Raw genomic sequence first — 19,823 nt, 5'->3', positions numbered from 1 at the left:
AGAACCTTCACGACATTAAAAATTACTAAAATGAAAGACATTGTTAGATTAAAGATACCCTGAAAAGAGACTGATACTCATTTATTTGTCTGAAATTAAGAGTGGCCTTAAGTAGCTTTGAAATTTAACTCAGATTAAATTATTGAATAACTGAGATTATGTAATAAGGTCATACACTCCCAAAGTAACGTGATCCAAATGCAGTTTGTACCTCCCTGTGGGCTGATAACCCTTGTCTTCATAAAAAGCACAGCACTGTATGCTTATAGGTTTTAAGTATTGATATTATTAAAAGGAAACTTGTATTATCAGTAGGACTAAGACAGTGTAGATAAAATAAAAGAACATCTCCTAAAGATCTGTGCAAAGTCTAAAATTTGAAATACCATAGAATACACTAGAATACTGGTAGAGGACCAAGTATAGGTAAGTTGAAAGTATAGCATACTTAAAGGTGTGGGTGGTCAGTATCTCTGGGGTAAGGATAGCAGATGCCATAGCCTCTGTCTGACAATAATAACTACCATTTGGTGAACATTTTCTGTGGATCACACGCTGTACTGTTTCCTCATATAATTCTTATGAACCCCAAGAAAATAATTTCTCATCCTCATTTTCCAAACAAGGAAACAAAGTCTCTGTGCAATTAAGTGTCATGGCTAAGTTCACAGAGCCAGTGAAAGATTTTTAGGATACTCCAGAGAAACAGAACCAAGAGAATGTGTGTGAATATATATATATTCCAATTTATAATCTCAAAACACCAGTCACCTTTCTAAAAAAGGCTTAAAGTCCCATGCCATCAGTTTTCAGGAAATTGGGAGTCGAGGGAGAGGAGCATAGCTATTAAGAAATTAGGAGTGGATTGAAGTGAGAGTTGGACCGGCAGGAAGAGAACCAAGATTAAGTTAAACAGAAACTGCTACAGAGCTTATACCAAGAGCTGGGATGTTTTTAAAGTCTGGCTCAAGAATAAGCTATTGGTGGGTAAGATGGACATAGGCTAGAGAGATGGTGATATTCTTCTCCCAGCCACCTACCTGTCCAGAAAAACACAATTCATGGAAATATTTTGATTCAGCTGAAAATAGGAGCATTTTACTTTTATGAGTTTACCATCTTTTCTTTTAACTTCCATAATTGTGTGTGTGTTGGGGGTGTGTGTGTATACTGTATATATTTGTATGCATGCATGGTTTTGTTTCTTCTATGATATTATCAAATAGTCACTGCCTGACTCCTCTACAGATCCTCAAACTTTATGCATGGGAGCCTTCCTATAAAAAGAAAATTATTGAAATTCGTGAACAGGAATTGGAAGTTCAAAAATCAGCTGGATATCTTGCTGTGTTTTCTATGCTGACATTAACTTGCATTCCATTCTTGGTGAGTATATGTAATATTCCTGTTTTGATTTTCAGATTTGCAGATTCACCTCCAAATTACCTGGAATTAAGGTACCCAAAGTGAAATCTTCTATATCTGAAATAAAATTTTCAAGAAAAACGGTCATTGATTTATGTAGATTAGATAATGGAAGTTTTAAAGAAGGGGATAATATGTGTATTCTCGTTGGTCTGTATTTTTTACATATAATAAAATTTTACTTCTTTGTAAATTTCTCACAGATCAAACATGTGCTTTCTGTTCTTAAACAATGTAACTTTCATTTCAGAGTTTCATTTTCTCTCTAGAATGTCTTTTTTTTAAGATTATTTATTTATTTATGAGAGACACAGAGAGAAAGAGAGGCAGAGACACAGGCAGAGGGAGAAGCAGGGTCCATTCAGGGAGCCTGATTTGGGCCTCGATCCCGGGTCTTAAGGATCATGCCTGAAGTGGGCTGAAGGCGGCACTAAACCGCTGAGCCCCCAGGCTGCTCTAGAATGTCTTGATTTGTGTGATTAATCCCTTTTAAGCAAGATCCAAAGTCACACTATATGGAGTTGGGAAGAAAGACTGTATGTTTCTCCTGCATGCCAGACAAGTTATAAATTGCTTTATTTCATTCTTGAAATAATAAGGCATTGCTTTTACCACTTCACAATAGGAAATGGAAATCTATTCTAGTTTGGGAAACATCCTCAAAGTTACAGAATTAGTATTTGGAGGCAAACTGATAGGAACTGAGGGCATTCTCTTTCTTTCATACCATGTAAATGTTAGGAATCCCATGCTATTTAAACTAGAGTATAACGTGCCTTGAGGTATGAAGCAATGAATGAAAGCCAAAGGATAATGAAAAACACTTAGAACTGAAGCATCTGTTTTAATCAAATTTACCATCCTCAGTGGTCATAGGATCAGGGGAAGTTCCATGTGTTTCTCTTGTTGATAATTTAAAATATTGTTATTTTTTAAAAAAATATTGTTATTTTTTATTTGAACAAATATCTAGGTATTATTAAAATAAAAACAATATTTACATTTGGAATTCTTTGGTAAAAATGTCCAAGAAACATTTGCTTAAGAGAAGTTGTAGGTACATGAAGGTCAGTACATTCTCATCATATATGAACTTTCCTGCCTTTTCTAAATGAAACTTACAAGTGTAAATATAAACATTATGAGCCATAATTTATTCATAATTTCTTCAGTTAATTTTATGACTCACAGAAAGTGTTATTACATATGAATCAGGATGTATACACACACCACTGGAAAATAAATTTACATAATACTCCATCTTGAAAAAAAGATCAATTAGTATACATATTAAATTGCAGTGATAACTAGTAAGAACATGGTGACTTACAAAAGGGAGCTGGACCACATGGTCTCAAGGCTGCCGTGGTCTAAGGTACACAATTGTATCTGTATATCTTAGTGTACTAAACATTTATTTTATATTCTACAGCAGTCACACTGAATAGTGCTGAATTTTGGTAAACAACAATAAAAAAGGTTTTGAATTTTTCCCCCTAATTTTTGGGACTTTAATTCATCCTGTTGTTAGCTTTGAGTAATTGAAGGAAAGAATTTGTCTCTATTTTTCAGGTTTCTCTGGCGACATTTGGCATCTATTTCTTATTAGATGAAGGAAACATTTTAACAGCCACTAAAGTGTTCACATCTATGTCTTTGTTTAATATTTTGAGGCTTCCTTTGTTTGATTTACCAATGGTGATCTCAGCTGTGGTCCAGGTACATCCAAAATATGCTTAAACTAAGAATCGTTCATCTACTGGAGTCTATGGTTTTGCACATTTTATTTGTCTTTTTTTCCATTATTTATTTCACTTTTTGTGGTTGTTTTACACTGCTTTCTAAATTAGTCTCCCTGAATTAACAAGTGATAGAAAACATTAAAGATTGGAAGGAATCATGTCTTCTTTGTCTATGCTTTTCTTTTATCAAAATGACTTTTAAGTATTTCAATATAGGATATTGTTTTCTTTGATAAATGTTAGTTTCTTTTGTTTGGCTTTTTAAAAGCTTATATCAGATACTATGCCATCAAAAGGCTCATTTTCTGTTTTCAATTGAAGATTTTTTAACGAGGTCCTTTGCCTGGAACTGGATATGAAGGTTTTCCCAGGGTTTAGCAGCATTTCATCTGTACTGAATGAATAAAGACAAGTGCATTGATAATATCAGTCTGCCAACAAACCGTGTATGAGATATTTGGTTCAGCCTACCTCTGTTGTAATCTTCAGTCTCTGGAGGCTCTGTGAATAAATACTATAATGAGTAGAAAGCTGCTGAAACCACAGGGAATGTGAAGAAGTGAGTTCCTTGATTCCTGAGAACCTTGATGCCCTGAGATTTCCTGTTAAATTTTTTGAATGTCAGGTTTGGATTGTCTGGGTGTTCCCCATTGAATCCATTTTCTCAAGTTGAATTCATAAACCAAGTGAAGCTTTGCTTATTGGAACCAACTCTTTAAGAACTTTGCCCTTAAATTTTTATATTATTTGAATAAATATTAACTTATAGTTGCTAATAGTAACTATAATAGTAACAATGATATTAAATTATATTAATTACATTAAAATTATAATAGTAATAATAGTATATTATTTGAATACATAATTATATAGTGAATACCGAGTAATCCACTTTTGTCGTACCTTTTTTGTTGTTATTTTACTAATAATGACCAACAGAGGGCAGAGAAGTACTGTTGATGTGACGCTTTTAACATGTGTTTCATAGCATTTTTTTCTTAAGAAAAATACCATTCTTAGAATCAGTTTTGTTTTGCTTTTGAAATTAGAATCTAGCTAAAGGTCTGCTATCTCATAGTGTTCTCCAACTCCTAGTAGCACACTACATAAATACGGAGAGCAATTGTCAAAAGAGAAAGAGAAGTAAAGGAAAGAAAAAGTAGATCTGCATACTAATATGATGTACTTGGTAAACAAAACCATGGCCCACTTACATCTTATTCACTAACAATAGATGTTTTCTAGCCTAGAGTGAATAAAAATACAATAGAGATTTCATGTAAGTCAGCTGGAGGAAAATAAAATTGATACTTTTTTTTTTTTTTTTAGTAATTTTATTTACTTATTTGTAAGAGAGTGATGGGAGTGAGAGCTAGAGTGGGGTGGAGGGTCAGAGGGAAAGGGAGAAGCAGGATTCCCCTGACCCGAGAGCCTGATGTTGGGCTGGATCCCAGGACCCTGAGATCATGACCTGAGCTGAAGGTAGATGCTTAACCTACTGAGCCTTCAAAATTTATACTATTTATCCTAATTGTAGCTAAGCATATTGTAGCCCTGTTACTGAAACTCAGTGTTATTGCCGAAACTATCATTTAATATTCAGAAGCCGAATATATTCAACAATTCTAGAGCTGTTCTTAAGAACTAATCTTCCTATAATTATTAATTAATTAGTTATGATGGCTTTACTAGAGTGTTAAGGAGGAACTTTTGTGTCTTTTTCTCATGCCTTCCTGCATAAATGATTTGTTTTGATCTGTGATTCCTGAAGCTGTTTTTTCTTTTTAGGAATGAAATTATTTATAAACATTAGAACAATTCAAGCTCTGCTTGCTGAATATCTTCAATATCTTCAATTTGCATCACAAATTTTTAATCATGCTATAAGTCTTTTTAGTTGAAGTTCTTGACCCTCAAATAAATTCCATGTGTGTTTATTTTGATAGACAAGAATATCATTGGATCGTCTGGAAGACTTTCTCAACACTGAGGAGCTTCTTCCTCAAAATATTGAAACAAACTACGTAGGAGGTCAGCATTTCCTCTGCATTCAATATTTATTTGACTTCCAGGTTGAAGATAATAGGCTCTAGGATGCACCATTGTATTTATTTTTCTTCTTAGATCATGCGATTGGATTTACAAATGCTTCCTTCTCCTGGGATAAAACAGGGATTCCAGTACTAAAAAAGTAAGTCATAGTTTGGGGAAAATTAAAAACAAAATTTTTTATTAACATTGAATTCTACAATGTTCCATATTTTTATTTCTTAGAGTTTTTAAAGCGGAAGATGAATATATTAAAATTTACAAGACTTATTTTTTAACCTCCCACTATACTTTGCATTTTTATGGATTTTTTTTACTCCCTTGTTTTCTATTCATTTCTTCTGTTTTCTCTACAGTGTTTGTTGTTTGCATTTTTGGAAGGTTGGGTGTTCATAGAATAATGTAGTATAATATGAATAGCAGCAATTTCAAGGATGATGCTCAGTACGCTAATTTATCTGGGAATAAACATTAAAAATGTAACAAGAACTTCCTATATCATCTCTTTCCTTTTCTTGTCGTACAGCTTGAACATAAAGATTCCAGAAGGAGCTTTAGTGGCTGTTGTAGGGCAAGTTGGATCTGGCAAATCATCTGTGCTTTCTGCCATCCTGGGGGAAATGGAGAAACTTACAGGAGTTGTTCAAAGAAAGGTAAAGCTAACAATACATTCTTTCTATATCTCCTAGTGTAGTAGGCTACAGTCAACACATGGTTAGTGTCAATAAGAATTTATCAAATCAAATTGAAGATGCAAGTATTTAATGGACATTTCTAGTTTGCAGCAAACATTTCAATTTCCACAAAAATTGATTAGCTATGGATGGGTTAGTAACAGCATTTTGTCCTCCAGATACTTTAGTGAATCATTTATGAATGCTTATGGTAATTGTTTGATGATATTAACTGAATTGCAACCAATTATAGAGAAACTAATGTGATTTATATTTTAATTTGATTTGGTTTCTAATTATCATTCATTGCAAAGTTCCCTGAGTAATTTCAGCTACATATCTAAGAAGTCTTATTGTTGCTCGTGGGCAGGATCATTGATCCAGAAGAAAAATCAGGGGAGGGGCAAGATGGCGGAGGAGCAGGGTCTCCAGGTCACCTGTCCTCAGCAAATTACCTAGAAAACCATCCAATCATCCTGAAAACCTACGAATTCGGCCTGAGATTTAAAGAGAGACCAGCTGGAACGCTACAGTGAGAAGAGTTCGCGCTTCTATCAAGGTAGGAAGACGGGGAAAAAGAAATAAAGACACAAAAGGCCTCCGAGGGGGAGGGGCCCGCGAGGAGCCGGGCTGAGGCCGGGGCGAGTGTCCCCAGGACAGGAGAGCCCCGTCCCGGAGGAGCAGGAGCTGCACCGACCTTCCCCGCGGAAAGGGGCTCCCCGGGAATTGGAGCAGGATCCCCAGAAAGGCGGGGACGCCCTCGGGCTCCCTGGGACAGTAACAGAGGAACTGCGCCCCGGGAGATGCGCCGAGCTCCCTAAGGGCTGCAGCGCTCGGCGGGACCCGGAGCAGCTCGGAGGGGCTCGGGGGCGGCTCCGCGGAGGGGGCTGCGGGGCTCCGGGAACAGCTCGGAGGGGCTCGGGCGGCGGCTCCGCGGAGGGGGCTGCGCGGCTCTGGGAACAGCTCAGCGGCGGCGGCTCGCGCAGAGGAAGAAGCTCCGCGCGGAGGGGGCTGCGCGGCTCCGGGAACAGCTCGGAGAGGCTCGGGCGGCGGCTCCGCGGAGGGGGCTGCACCGCCGGGAGCGCGAATCCAACAGCGCAGGCCCCGGAGCACAGGGCGCCGGGACACAGCCCAGGATCCGGCCTCCCCCGGGACAGGCAGAGGCCGGGAGGGCCCAGGACAGCAAGGACGCTCCTGCCTGGAACTGAGCAGATCAGCGGCCCCGCCCCGGAGCCCCCAGGCCCTGCAGAAGGAGAGCCCCGGAGCTACTGCGGGGGCTGGATCCAGGGTCCCAGAGCTGCCCCCGCCACTGTGGCTTCCTCCCGGGGCCTCACGGGGTGAACAACCCCCACCGAGCCCTGCACCAGGCAGGGGCAGAGCAGCTCCCCCAAGTGCTAACACCTGAGATACAGCACAGCAGGCCCCTCCCCCAGAAGACCAGCGAGACGGACCAGTTCCAAGGGAAATCAAGGGACTTAAACTACACAGAATCGGAAGAAACGCCCCGGGGTTTTTTTTGTTTTTTGTTTTTTTGTTTTTGTTTTTGTTTTTTTTTTTTTGTTTGTTTTGTTTTGTTTTGTTTTGTGCTTTTTTTTTTCTCTCTTTCTTCTTGATTTCTGATTGCTTCCCCCACCCCCCCTTTTTTCTTTTTTCTCCTTTCTTTCTTTTTCTTTCTTTTTCTTCTCTTTTTCCCCTATTTTTTTCTTCTTTCTCTTTTTTCTTTTTCTCTTTTCTTTCCTTCTCTCTCTTTTTCTCCTTTTCCCAATACAACTTGTTTTTGGCCACTCTGCACTAAGCAAAATGACTAGAAGGAAAACCCCTCAAAAAAAAGAATCAGAAAACAGCCCACTCTCCCACAGAGTTACAAAATATGGATTACAATTCAATGTCAGAAAGCCAATTCAGAAGCACTATTTTACAGCTACTGGTGGCTCTAGAAAAAACCATAAAGGACTCAAGAGACTTCATGACTGCAGAATTTAGATCTAATCAGGCAGAAATTAAAAATCAATTAAATGAGATGCAATCCAAGCTAGAAGTCCTAACGACGAGGCTTGACGAGGTGGAAGAACGAGTGAGTGACATAGAAGACAAGTTGATGGCAAAGAGGGAAACTGAGGAAAAAAGAGACAGGCAATTAAAAGACCATGAGGATAGATTAAGGGAAATAAATGATAGCCTGAGGAAGAAAAACCTACGTTTAATTGGGGTTCCCGAGGGCGTGGAAAGGGACAGAGGGCCAGAATATGTATTTGAACAAATCCTAGCTGAAAACTTTCCGAATCTGGGAAGGGAAACAGGCATTCAGATCCAGGAAATAGAGAGATCCCCCCCTAAAATCAACAAAAACCGTTCAACACCTCGACATTTAATAGTGAAGCTTGCAAATTCCAAAGATAAGGAGAAGATCCTTAAAGCAGCAAGAGAAAAAAAGTCCCTGACTTTTATGGGGAGGAATATTAGGGTAACAGCAGACCTCTCCACAGAGACCTGGCAGGCCAGAAAGGGCTGGCAGGATATATTCAGGGTCCTAAATGAAAAGAACATGCAACCAAGAATACTTTACCCCGCAAGGCTTTCATTCAAAATGGAAGGAGAGATAAAGAGCTTCCAAGACAGGCAGGAACTGAAAGAATATGTAACCTCCAAACCAGCTCTGCAAGAAATTTTAAGGGGGACTCTTAAAATTCCCCTTTAAGAAGAAGTTCAGTGGAACAATCCACAAAAACAAGGACTGAATAGATATGATGACACTAAACTCATATCTATCAATAGTAACTCTGAATGTGAACGGGCTTAATGACCCCATCAAAAGGCGCAGGGTTTCAGACTGGATAAAAAAGCAGGACCCATCTATTTGCTGTCTACAAGAGACTCATTTTAGACAGAAGGACACCTACAACCTGAAAATAAAAGGTTGGAGAACCATTTACCATTCAAATGGTCCTCAAAAGAAAGCAGGGGTTGCCATCCTTATATCAGATAAATTAAAATTTACCCCGAAGACTATAGTGAGAGATGAAGAGGGACACTATCTCATACTCAAAGGATCTATCCAACAAGAGGACTTAACAATCCTCAATATATATGCCCCGAATGTGGGAGCTGCCAAATATTTAAACCAATTAATAACCAAACTCAAGAAATACCTTGATAATAATACACTTATACTTGGTGACTTCAATCTAGCTCTTTCTACCCTGGATAGGTCTTCTAAGCACAACATCTCCAAAGAAACGAGAGCTTTAAATGATACACTGGACCACATGGATTTCACAGATATCTACAGAACTTTACATCCAAACTCAACTGAATACACATTCTTCTCAAGTGCACATGGAACTTTCTCCAGAATAGACCACATACTGGGTCACAAATCGGGTCTGAACCGATACCAAAAGATCGGGATAGTCCCCTGTATATTCTCAGACCATAATGCCTTGAAATTAGAACTTAATCACAACAAGAAATATGGAAGGACCACAAACACGTGGAGGTTAAGGACCATCCTGCTAAAAGATGAAAAGGTCAACCAGGAAATTAAGGAAGAATTAAAAAGATTCATGGAAACTAATGAGAATGAAGATACAACCGTTCAAAATCTTTGGGATGCGGCAAAAGCAGTCCTGAGGGGGAAATACATCGCAATACAAGCATCCATTCAAAGACTGGAAAGATCTCAAATTCAGAAGAAAAATCAGAAAAATAATAATATTAATAGCTTGCTTTTAAATCTCAGCCCTTGGACTATGGAGAGGACTACTCCAAGCCTTTCACTGTATTCTTAAAGGCAAATAGGAATACGAATTCAACAGGTTCTTAATCACCTGTTTCTTTTTTGAAACACTAACCAATGAGTTTTCCTTATATTTAAATAACTCTTAGGTAAAATATTAATGTAATCCCTCCTCACTTCTGACAAGATGGAGAAGTTCTATGAATCTGAGACTAGTTTCTTCACTTTTTCTCTCTTAGAAGAATCCGCTCCAACTCTTTTGTTTTTCTTCTTAACATGTATTTCCTCATATCCTTATACCTTTCCTGGTTCCAGTCCTTTAATGATGAGTTCTTTATTTATTATTTTCTCTTTCAGCATTACTAGTACTTATTTTAGGATCAACTAAGGTATCTGGGACTTTTTCTGATAAGATTATACTTAATGAATACCACTGCTTTTTAATCTTCATCATACTGTCTTTGTACCCTTATGTTCTTTTTTTTTTTTTTATAAATTTTTTTTTATTATTATTTATTTATGATAGTCATACAGAGAGAGAGAGAGAGGCAGAGACACAGGCAGAGGGAGAAGCAGGCTCCATGCACCGGGAGCCCGACGTGGGATTCGATCCCGGGTCTCCAGGATCGCGCCCTGGGCCAAAGGCAGGCGCCAAACCGCTGCGCCACCCAGGGATCCCCCCTTATGTTCTTCATAATGATTGCAGTCAGCCATTTGTCTTTAGTTGAAATGACTATATCTTATCTTAGGCCAGTGAATATCCTTTAAAAATATGATTGTCATATTGGTTTTATTTTCATTTATTTAGTGTCTTCAGCTTTTTTTACTAAGCAAATACTATGCACACATATTATGTGCCTGTCACTTAGTACCAGGGAAGCAGGCATGAATGTGATATATCCTGCTATTTACAGGGTTCATAGTCTAGTGAGGGAGATATTAAAATCAATTATGATAAGTGTTTAAATCAGATATAAAAAATGAATCAAAGTATAAGGAACAACAAACTCTGAAGAGTTAGAAAAATTTTCAGAGAGATGGTAGTCTTTTACTTGATCTTGAAAAATAGTTGGGAATTAATCAAGATAAAAACAATGTTAGTTCCGTATTTCATCTAAAGCATTAATGTGCAAAGGCCTAGCCTGGTTCTTGGCACAGAGTCAGCCAGCTCCCTGTGAATTTTTATGGTTATTGTTATCTTATTATGATGGTTGAGGATCTCATGGTAAGATTTAAAGATTATTTCTGGTACATTTGAGGGTTTGAAATTAAGAAAATGTTCATGGTGATGCAAGAAACCATAACAATGCTGTTACTAATCATAAAACAGAGAGGACACCCTTTGTTTATAGTAAGCGAGAGTTGTGAAAGAGAGAAGATATTATCTGTCAATATACTTGACAACCTTGTCCTTTGGTCTGGAACAATGGCAGAATTTGAGGTATCATACTCTGAATTATTTCCCCCCAATTTTTTTTTTTTAAGAGAGGGAGAAAGGGATCGGAGAGAGAGAGAATCTTAAGCAGGCTCCATGCCCAGTGCAGAGGCCACCTCAGAGCTGGATCTCACAACCAGGAGATCACAATTGAGCCAAAACTAAGACACTTAACCATCACAATTGAGCCATGCAGGGACCCCCTCAAGACATTTTTAATCCTAAATTTGTAACTGTTATTCTTGTCATTTCTAATTTAATAATAATAATAATAATAATAAATTTAATGGTTAGTGTTCACAGCGTGCTTTTGTGTTTTATCTTTCTGTTCCTCAAGGTTTCATATAAGCATATTTTTGAGGCATATCATATCACAACGTTCAACCTCCAGTCTCCTTGTTCTCAATATCAAAGGTTCACACCAGGCACCATTCATGTAGAATATTCAGTATTCAGTGTTCTTTGATGGAACATTAGAGATTTGGAAGACACTTTTTGAATTAGCAAAACTTTTATTGTAGTTTCTTTATTAGAGTAAAATGAAACAAAAACACATTTGCATTTGTATATGATATTAAAGTAATAATTATTCTTAAAGTTAAAGGAAAAATATACACCTCTGTGAAAATGATCAACTCTTCTTTGGCTCCAATCATTCCAACACTACAAGTCTGTACCTCTCAATGTAGTATTTAGTTTCTGTTTTATATTCTGCACCATTTTTCCTGTTCCTCAGACTTTTTTTTTTCTGTGTTCTTCCTCTGTTCCCCTTATCTTGCTAAATACATAAGTCTCTATCAAAGTCCAAAGTCTCTATCACTTGAGAATTGATTTAATATTATTTTACTCAGAGGTTATTCGCTATGCAAGGCAGTTCAAGAGCAATTACTTTTATGTTCACGATCAAGTCAGATCAGAATTACATTGTTTTGGATCAAAAGCCACTCTATGTCTTACATGCTCAACAAAAAGGAATTAAAGGAATTAATCTTTGATCTTTAAAGTACCTGGAGAAATCAAAAGGCTAACAGTTACATACATATACATAGGCTCTTGGGTCAAAAAGTATTTTAAATGGCTTGTATTGTTATCCAGTGCATAGTAGCCAAAATAAATTCTCTAAAATCAATGTTTGGATACAGTTCATGGGACACATTGAGAGGTAGGTAAGTCTCTAGTTCAAATACTGTGGGTCCTTTCTAATAAAAGGGTTAGTTAAAAGGATATATCGTACAGTAGACTGTCATATATTCAGGAATCATTTTGAGACATAAAATCATCAAAACATAAACTTAGGAGCAGTGTGTGGAAGATACCCCATCTAGGAAGGACTTGTATCTCAGCTGTGAAAGTCCATATAGCAAGTCAGCTCCTTCAGGATTGGCCTGCTGAGAATAGGCTGGCTAAGGCCCCACAGCTGAAGATCAGGCCAACCTAGCCTAACACGGAGCCACTCTGATGAGTAATACTCTATATCTCTCTAGAGGGTAGGCCAAAGCTTTGTTGCATCTGGATCACGGTGTGACTTCTCCATCCACTCAATCCTTCTACCTTCTTTCCTTCCACAAGAATTGATCGCAAATAAACAACTTGCACTCCAGGCATAGTGTTGTGGGCTGACCTGTGTTCCCCCCAAATTCATATGTTATAGTTCCAATCCTGAGAATGTGAATGTATTTGGAGATGAAGTCTTTCAAGAGGTAATTAAGTTAAAATAGGATAGGGGCCTGGGTGGCTCAGCCGTTAAGCATTTGCCTTTGGCTCGGGTCATGATCCCCAGGTCCTGGGATCAAATCCCCCATCTCCCTCTGCCTATGCCTCTGACTTTCTATGTCTCTCATGAATACATAAATAAAATCTTAAAAAGAATGTATAATTGGATGGGCCTTAATCGAATATGACTGTTGTTCTTAAGAGAAGAAGAAATTAAGACATACATACCCACCCAGAAGTAAGGCCATGTGAAGACTCAGGAAAAGACAGTCATCTACAAGCTAAGGAGAAAGGCCTCAGGAGAAATCAACCTTACTGACAAACTTGTTTTCAGATTTCTAGCCTCCAGAATTGTGAGAAAAGAAATTTCTGTTGTTTAAGCAACTCAGTCTGTGGTACCTTGTTAGGATAACTAGAGCTGACTCAGTCTCTGCCTCCAGAAAACTCCACCAGAGACAGATAATTCTGATAGAAACTACAGTGAAAGCAAATAAGAAGCACAAAGTAACTCATTTGATGGGGTCTTGAATAAACATATATAAAATTAAAATGTAAGTAGGATATGTTTACATTTAAGAAATAACCTAGTTTTTTTTTTAATTCAATTTAAAGTTAAAGAAAGCAAAACCATGGACTAAATATGTTCCTTTAATGTGGTACATGCAACTTTTTCTTTTCCCTCGTTAAGAGTATTTCTTTTATTTCTTCCCTGTTTAGGGTTCTGTGGCTTATGTTGCTCAGCAGGCCTGGATTCAGAATTGCAGTTTACAAGAAAACATTCTCTTTGGCTCCATCATGCAGAAGCAGTTTTATGAGCGAGTATTGGAAGCTTGTGCTCTCCTTCCTGATTTGGAGCAGTTACCAAATGGAGATCAAACTGAGATTGGAGAAAGAGTAAGGAAAATATAATTTATCATATGCAGGAATAAAACTCCATTTATCTGTGCTAATAAAATATTTATCGTCTTTTTCCTGAGGTCTCAAAAAGCCATATGCAACTATAATTTTTAAAAAATTAATGCAAAATTCCTATGAATAGGATGGGAATATTAAGGACAAATAATTATCTATAATTGACTATTTGGAAAACAGATTTAAAATCAGCAGGAGATTCTGTCGTTAGTATCCACGTGGGGGGAACGATAGCTCACCAACTGGATCATCAGCACTTTGTTTTGGTTGCTGGCTTAATGCTGTTCACTCTCTAATGAATGAATGATAGTTTTGTTTTGTTCCTCCCCCACCCCCGTATCCCTTGTGCACAAAGTCAAGCCTAGGACAGTAGCAACAGAATGCCAGTCTCCAGTGATGGCACCGCGGTCAGGTTCTAAAAAGGCTCAGGGATGATGCTGTCATTAATGCGCCTACTCTGTGTTTGTTCATTCTTGCTTAAGAGGATCTCGTTTCCCATAGTCTTTGTTCTATTTTATTTTTATTGCATTAATGAATAGTCATTACGTTGCCCAGTGTTTTGGAGTTAAAACAAAACAAAACAAGATAGCGTGAGCCAAAGCATGAACCTGAGAGATTATCTCCGACCCATGACTAAAATCGCCATTAATTAAACATGAATGCAAAAGCAGCCTCTGCCTGCGATTCATGTGTTCTGTGAAGATGAGTAAATAATCCTTGCTGAGTGCTTTGAATTCCTGAAAAGACAGTCAGCATAGCATTAGTGAGGCATTTTTTACTCCTGGCTCCCTGTTGTTTAATAGTCCTCATCTATAAACTGATAAATAAAATAGCAAAATTATAGAAAGTGGACATATTTAAAAATCTAGAATGAGGCAAAATTTACCTTTTTAACTAGACTTATGTTGTCTTTGCTCATAGCCTGTTACTTTGTAGATGTAGTTTCTCAAGTTATTAAATAGATTTAAATTTTTTCCCCACCTCTTTGTTTTTTTTTCTGGTGTCTTCGCTATTCCCAGGCAAAATGGCACCATAGCTAAAATTATGAGGAAATGTGACTTCAGACTTGTAAATACATATTGAATATTATGCTGATAAAGCCAATCCCTAATAATATGAAATAGTTGATAGTATATAACTAAAAAGAATCTAAAGAAGGAAAAAAATGCAAAATATATATGAATAATGAATAATGAAATATATATTTAATATAGACATAAATGTTATTGCCATTTATAACTTATGCCTTTTATTATTAAATGTCTCCCAATTTGATGATATATATTAACATAAACATGTAATTGAACATTTCAAAAGGCAACCTGTTTACAGCTGTTTAGGAGATAACCGAGATAACAAATGTAGAATTTTTCCTCACTTTCATTCATCTTTTCCTTTGGCATTCTTCATTTGACCATAAATATTTTTATTCTGCTACAGGGTGTACAATGGTGAGCAAGAGAGCTATCACCTTGCTTTCAAGAGATTGCAGTCTAGTGGATCTTTGCCAATGATATTATCAATTTTCTTTATTAATATTTATTAATCACCTTGTGTCAGACAGAGTTTATGTGCTGGGAATGCAACGATACTAGCTCATAGGCTTGTGAGGGAGACTGCCTTGGAGATAGCCATTTCCAGCAAAGGGATGAGAAACAGAGCACTGTGAGGAATGGACAGAAGGAATCCATTTACTTGGAACTCTGGGTGGAAGACTGCTGTCAAAGAGGATTTCTCAGTGTGAATAGCTTTTGAATTGAAAAGGGAAGATGAGTGACCAGCCTCTGCTAGTCTGGTTGGCAGGCCACAGTCAGATGAGGGCAGTATTGAGAGAGTGGTTGAGACATGAGTGAATACGAGAGCATAAGTATTGTGGATTTATTTTTTAAAGATTTATTTATTTATTCATGAAAGACACACACACAAAAGGCAGAGACATAGGCGGAAGGAGAAGCAGGCTCCCTGCAGGGACCCTGATGCAGGACTCAATCCCAGGACCCTGGGATCACGACCTGAGCCAAACGCAGACTCTCAATCACTGAGCCACCCAGGTGCCCCAGTATTGTGGATTTATACTAAGGGATTCGTTGATGGTCATGGATGATGGCAGATGAGATGTGAGCATCCCAGGTTTTTAAACAAGGTGATTACATAATCACAGGATATGCAATGACAAGGCAGACGATACACTGGAGAGAGGAGTGATTGGGTGATAATAGCTGATATAGATTGCCTCTGTACTTGGTGTAGGATCTATCGTAAATATTTTACAATTATTAAATGCTCATGACAAACCCTTGGGTGGGGAGCTGATAGAATCATACACACACACACACACACACACACACACACACACACACACATCTATTGTCTTACTTTATTTTTTTCACATCTGTCTCCCCTGCTAAACTATGACCTCCTCACCACAGAGACTCAGTTTCATTTATCTTTGAATCCCAAGTGTTAAAATAGCACCCAAAATATGGATATACAAAGGAGGTATTGGTTGAGTAGGAAGAGAATGAGAAAGGCAAAAAAGCAATGGCATCTTACAATTAGAGGTAACTGGATAAGTTCTGTGTTGCAAGGAGGGCTTTTAAGCCAGATCTGTAAACACTAAATATAAAATAAATCAAGTAAATTGGGCCTGGCTCCATAATTCTCTATACGTGGCTGTACATGTCGACTTTAATTCTTACACGGAATGATGTATATTCCTTATTCTTGCTTCTTAGAGCTGTACTTTTGCCAACAAGACTTGTACTAATCTTTCTACAGAATAAAATAGGACATGGTGATTACTGCTTTGGTAATTTAGCTATTATTCTCAATTTTCTATGTGTCAATTTGAAAATGATCACCAGTGTCAGTATGTGGTTGGCAGCCAAAAGTCTTATTTAATGTTTCAGAGGTATGACTCTTCAAAGTTAGGGGATTGGCAGTTCTTTTCTCCTTAATTGTTAGTATCTACTTTTGAAACCAAGCAGTTAACAAAAAGTAGATACATCTGTTAATTTGCACAAGTTAGTAGCACAGGGAAATAGGGGGTGGGGGTTGGATTTGGATTTCAGGGTAAAGAAAGGTTTGAGGGTTAATCTTGAGTTGTTATCTATCCATGCTACAGAAGAGAAATTGGATATCACTAGATATGCTTCGAAATTTACACCTTTTTTGGTCTTGATTTTTAACTCCTGGTCTCTTTTCAGGGTGTGAATATAAGTGGGGGCCAGAAGCACCGAGTAAGTCTGGCCAGAGCTGTGTATAGTGGGGCTGACATCTACCTCCTGGATGATCCCCTTTCTGCAGTTGATGTTCAGATTGGAAAGCAACTTTTTGAGAAAGTGATTGGGTCCTCGGGTATTTTGAAACACAAGGTAACCATGGTGTCACTTATGCTTTTTTGGGGAAAGGGAAAGATAATCTGCATAGCATTGTGCCTCAAATTCCAATACTTTGTTCATTTGTTGAAGTAGTGAAATTTCACATGTAAAGGGGAATGTCATATTGATCTTTTCACAGATAAAATTTTAATGAATATTTAAAAAAATTTTTATTACAAGTTTACTGACAACAATTTATATGATTGTTACTTTATAGACTCATCCCGTATTCTAAGGGGACTTAAATGTTAAAATGAGTTGGTTTTAGTTTACTCAATTTTTTTAAATGATATTTTCATACATCGTACTTTCATAAAAAAGTATTATTTTACTGATTGTTACTTAAAATTATCGTGTTAATAACATAGCAATAACAATTTAGTTCTCTTGTTAAAGGGCCAAGAAGAAGGGATTAATATTTACTAAGTGCATCCCATGTCTGACACTAAATTAGTTCACTTATCTTTTACAGAAAGTCTCTGAATAGGTATTATGATTATTCCTGGTTTACCTACGAAGGAACTTGGAGTTCAAAATGATTTGATATAGGTTGCTTAGCTTAAGAACATCAGAGGTTTTAATAAATGTAGAATTGTTGAATCACTGTGTTGCACACCTGAAACTCAGGTAACATTGGGTGTCAACTACTTTAATTAAAAAAAAAAAAAAAAAAAAAGAGCAGCAGAGATTTTTAAAAAGTCTATCTGACCATAAAGCCGTACTCATTCCTTCATAGTATGCATTTATAGATTTTTTAAATATAAGGCACTCTGGAAAACATTAAATAAATGCATAAAATGGTTAAATACATATATAAGTAAATAATAGATAAATGTCTTTACTTATTATTAAGTCTTTACTTAACTCAAGATGGAAACTTCTGGCTCAACCCTATGTATATTTGTATGATAATATGGAAAGATTTAAAAAGGAATACTATGAATTAGGACTGGAATCAAGCACTTTATTGTAATGCTATAGGATCTTTAAAAAGTAAGCATGAATGACAGATATGAAATTTTTTTGTAATGAAATTGATTCATTTTTAATGAATGAAGAATAAACTGAACCAGATGGTTAAAACATTTGCAATCCTTTCTTTTGTTTGTCTGGTTTTTTTTGTCTAACAGCATATAATCATTCATTATGAAATATATATATGCTGCCTTAAACTGGTATGTGGTATGTACCTGTCAACAATTACATTCTGAAATAGTAAAAAAAAAAAAAAAAAAGAAAAGAAAAGAAAAGAAAAGACTTCAGCTTTCTTTAAAATAGATTATTTTTGCATTTTTTTTTTGTAACCCAAGGAATAAAATACTCTTTTTCAGACTCGTATTTTAGTGACACATAACCTCACACTTCTGCCCCAGATGGATTTGATTGTTGTAATGGAGAGTGGGAGAATTGCACAAATGGGAACATACCAGGACCTGCTGTCTAAAACCAGAAACCTCACAAATTTGCTTCAGGCCTTCAATGAACAGGAAAAAGGTGAGACACAATAAGAAACAAGCCTAAGATACAGCGTGCCTAGCCATTCTGAAAGCCCATTAATTGCGTGATTTCTTACAATGCATTTTTCTTCATTCATCCTTGCTGGAGTTAGGAACGGGGCATCTTCCTTTCTCTCGAAAAGAAACATACATTAGGACACGTCAGCTAAAAATTAACCTCATTTATGATTTTTAAAGCAAAATGTTATACCCCAAGATCTGTTTGTTCATCTATGAAATAATGGATTACATGATTTATAAGCTCTATTGCTGGTCTAGAATATAATGGGTCTAAACATTCTGCTTTCTTTAAAATTAAGAACAGGGAGCATAAATCCATGTCAAGTACGTAATAAATATTTTAAACATTTTGTTGCATGTTGAGGAGGGGAGATGAACAAACAAAAAAGGAATCTGAGGAAAGACAAAGGAGAATGCTGTTTGTCTAACTTTTATGAGATCACAATTGAGTTTATTTACCAGTTTTTGTTACTATACTATTACCATTTTAAGTTAAGCTTATAAATGCTTATGTAAATGCAGTGGTTTGATCCTTACCTAATTAAGACACAGGGATGTTTGAAATCGAGTATTAATTCAATATTATAGAGGTCAGTTATTTCCCATCTCTGAAAGTATAATGTTCATCAACTCTTTTTCCATCTATAGATGCCTTCTCGTGTGGACCACTATGATCCTTGTCCCATAACTACCCAGAATACCACTGAGAAATTACTATAAAATTGATTAACTACTTCATAATTTCAGGGTAACAGAAGAAATAGGGAGCTGTATCTCAGTATTTCCTATATGAACTGGTATCCACTAATTCACATTACACTGTACCTACTTATAAAAGTCATAAAAATATGAAACCAGCTTATAACAAGATCAGTCATAACATGAAGTCAATTATTAACAGGACCTATTATTTGAATGTTGTGAAATCAAAAAACAAAATGACTTTGCTGATGTGTTTCTTTTTTGGACCTAAGCTAATACACATTAATTCTGTAACACTATTTTTTATTTCTTGCCTTTATTCCTTCCTCAAATTCAAATGTTCTATTTGTAGATGCATTCAGAAATATCTGATGCATCATCAGATGGCCGTGGTCATTCTTAAGCACCTTCTCTTCTCTTAATGGCTAGCAATTTTGGAAATGATCTCTTGGCTACTTGGTCAGGCTAAGTAATAATTTATGCTTAGTGTATGTATGGGAAAGAGATGTCTGTGAGTGTCTCCTAGGATTAGAATGTG

General features: G+C 36.9%; 1 protein-coding gene across 3 annotated transcripts in view; it reads left to right on the top strand.

Moving 5' to 3' along the window:
• Positions 1 to 19,823, top strand: part of LOC121479585 (ATP-binding cassette sub-family C member 2-like) — a 91,956-nt gene that overhangs the window by 33,062 nt on the left and 39,071 nt on the right. For all 3 annotated transcript variants that reach the window (XM_041735296.1, XM_041735297.1, XM_041735298.1), the window contains 8 exons: positions 1,249 to 1,386; positions 2,998 to 3,144; positions 5,114 to 5,198; positions 5,292 to 5,358; positions 5,743 to 5,869; positions 13,492 to 13,668; positions 16,893 to 17,060; positions 18,398 to 18,560. In XM_041735296.1, coding sequence (XP_041591230.1) covers positions 1,249 to 1,386; positions 2,998 to 3,144; positions 5,114 to 5,198; positions 5,292 to 5,358; positions 5,743 to 5,869; positions 13,492 to 13,668; positions 16,893 to 17,060; positions 18,398 to 18,560 — 1,072 coding nt within the window. The remainder of the gene's footprint in view (positions 1 to 1,248; positions 1,387 to 2,997; positions 3,145 to 5,113; positions 5,199 to 5,291; positions 5,359 to 5,742; positions 5,870 to 13,491; positions 13,669 to 16,892; positions 17,061 to 18,397; positions 18,561 to 19,823) is intronic.

Source organism: Vulpes lagopus, chromosome 20, assembly GCF_018345385.1.
Source record: "Vulpes lagopus strain Blue_001 chromosome 20, ASM1834538v1, whole genome shotgun sequence".
Lineage (NCBI taxonomy): Eukaryota > Metazoa > Chordata > Mammalia > Carnivora > Canidae > Vulpes > Vulpes lagopus.
The sequence above is the reverse complement of the archived record's forward strand: the minus strand, read 5'-3'. Positions and strand labels throughout refer to the sequence as shown.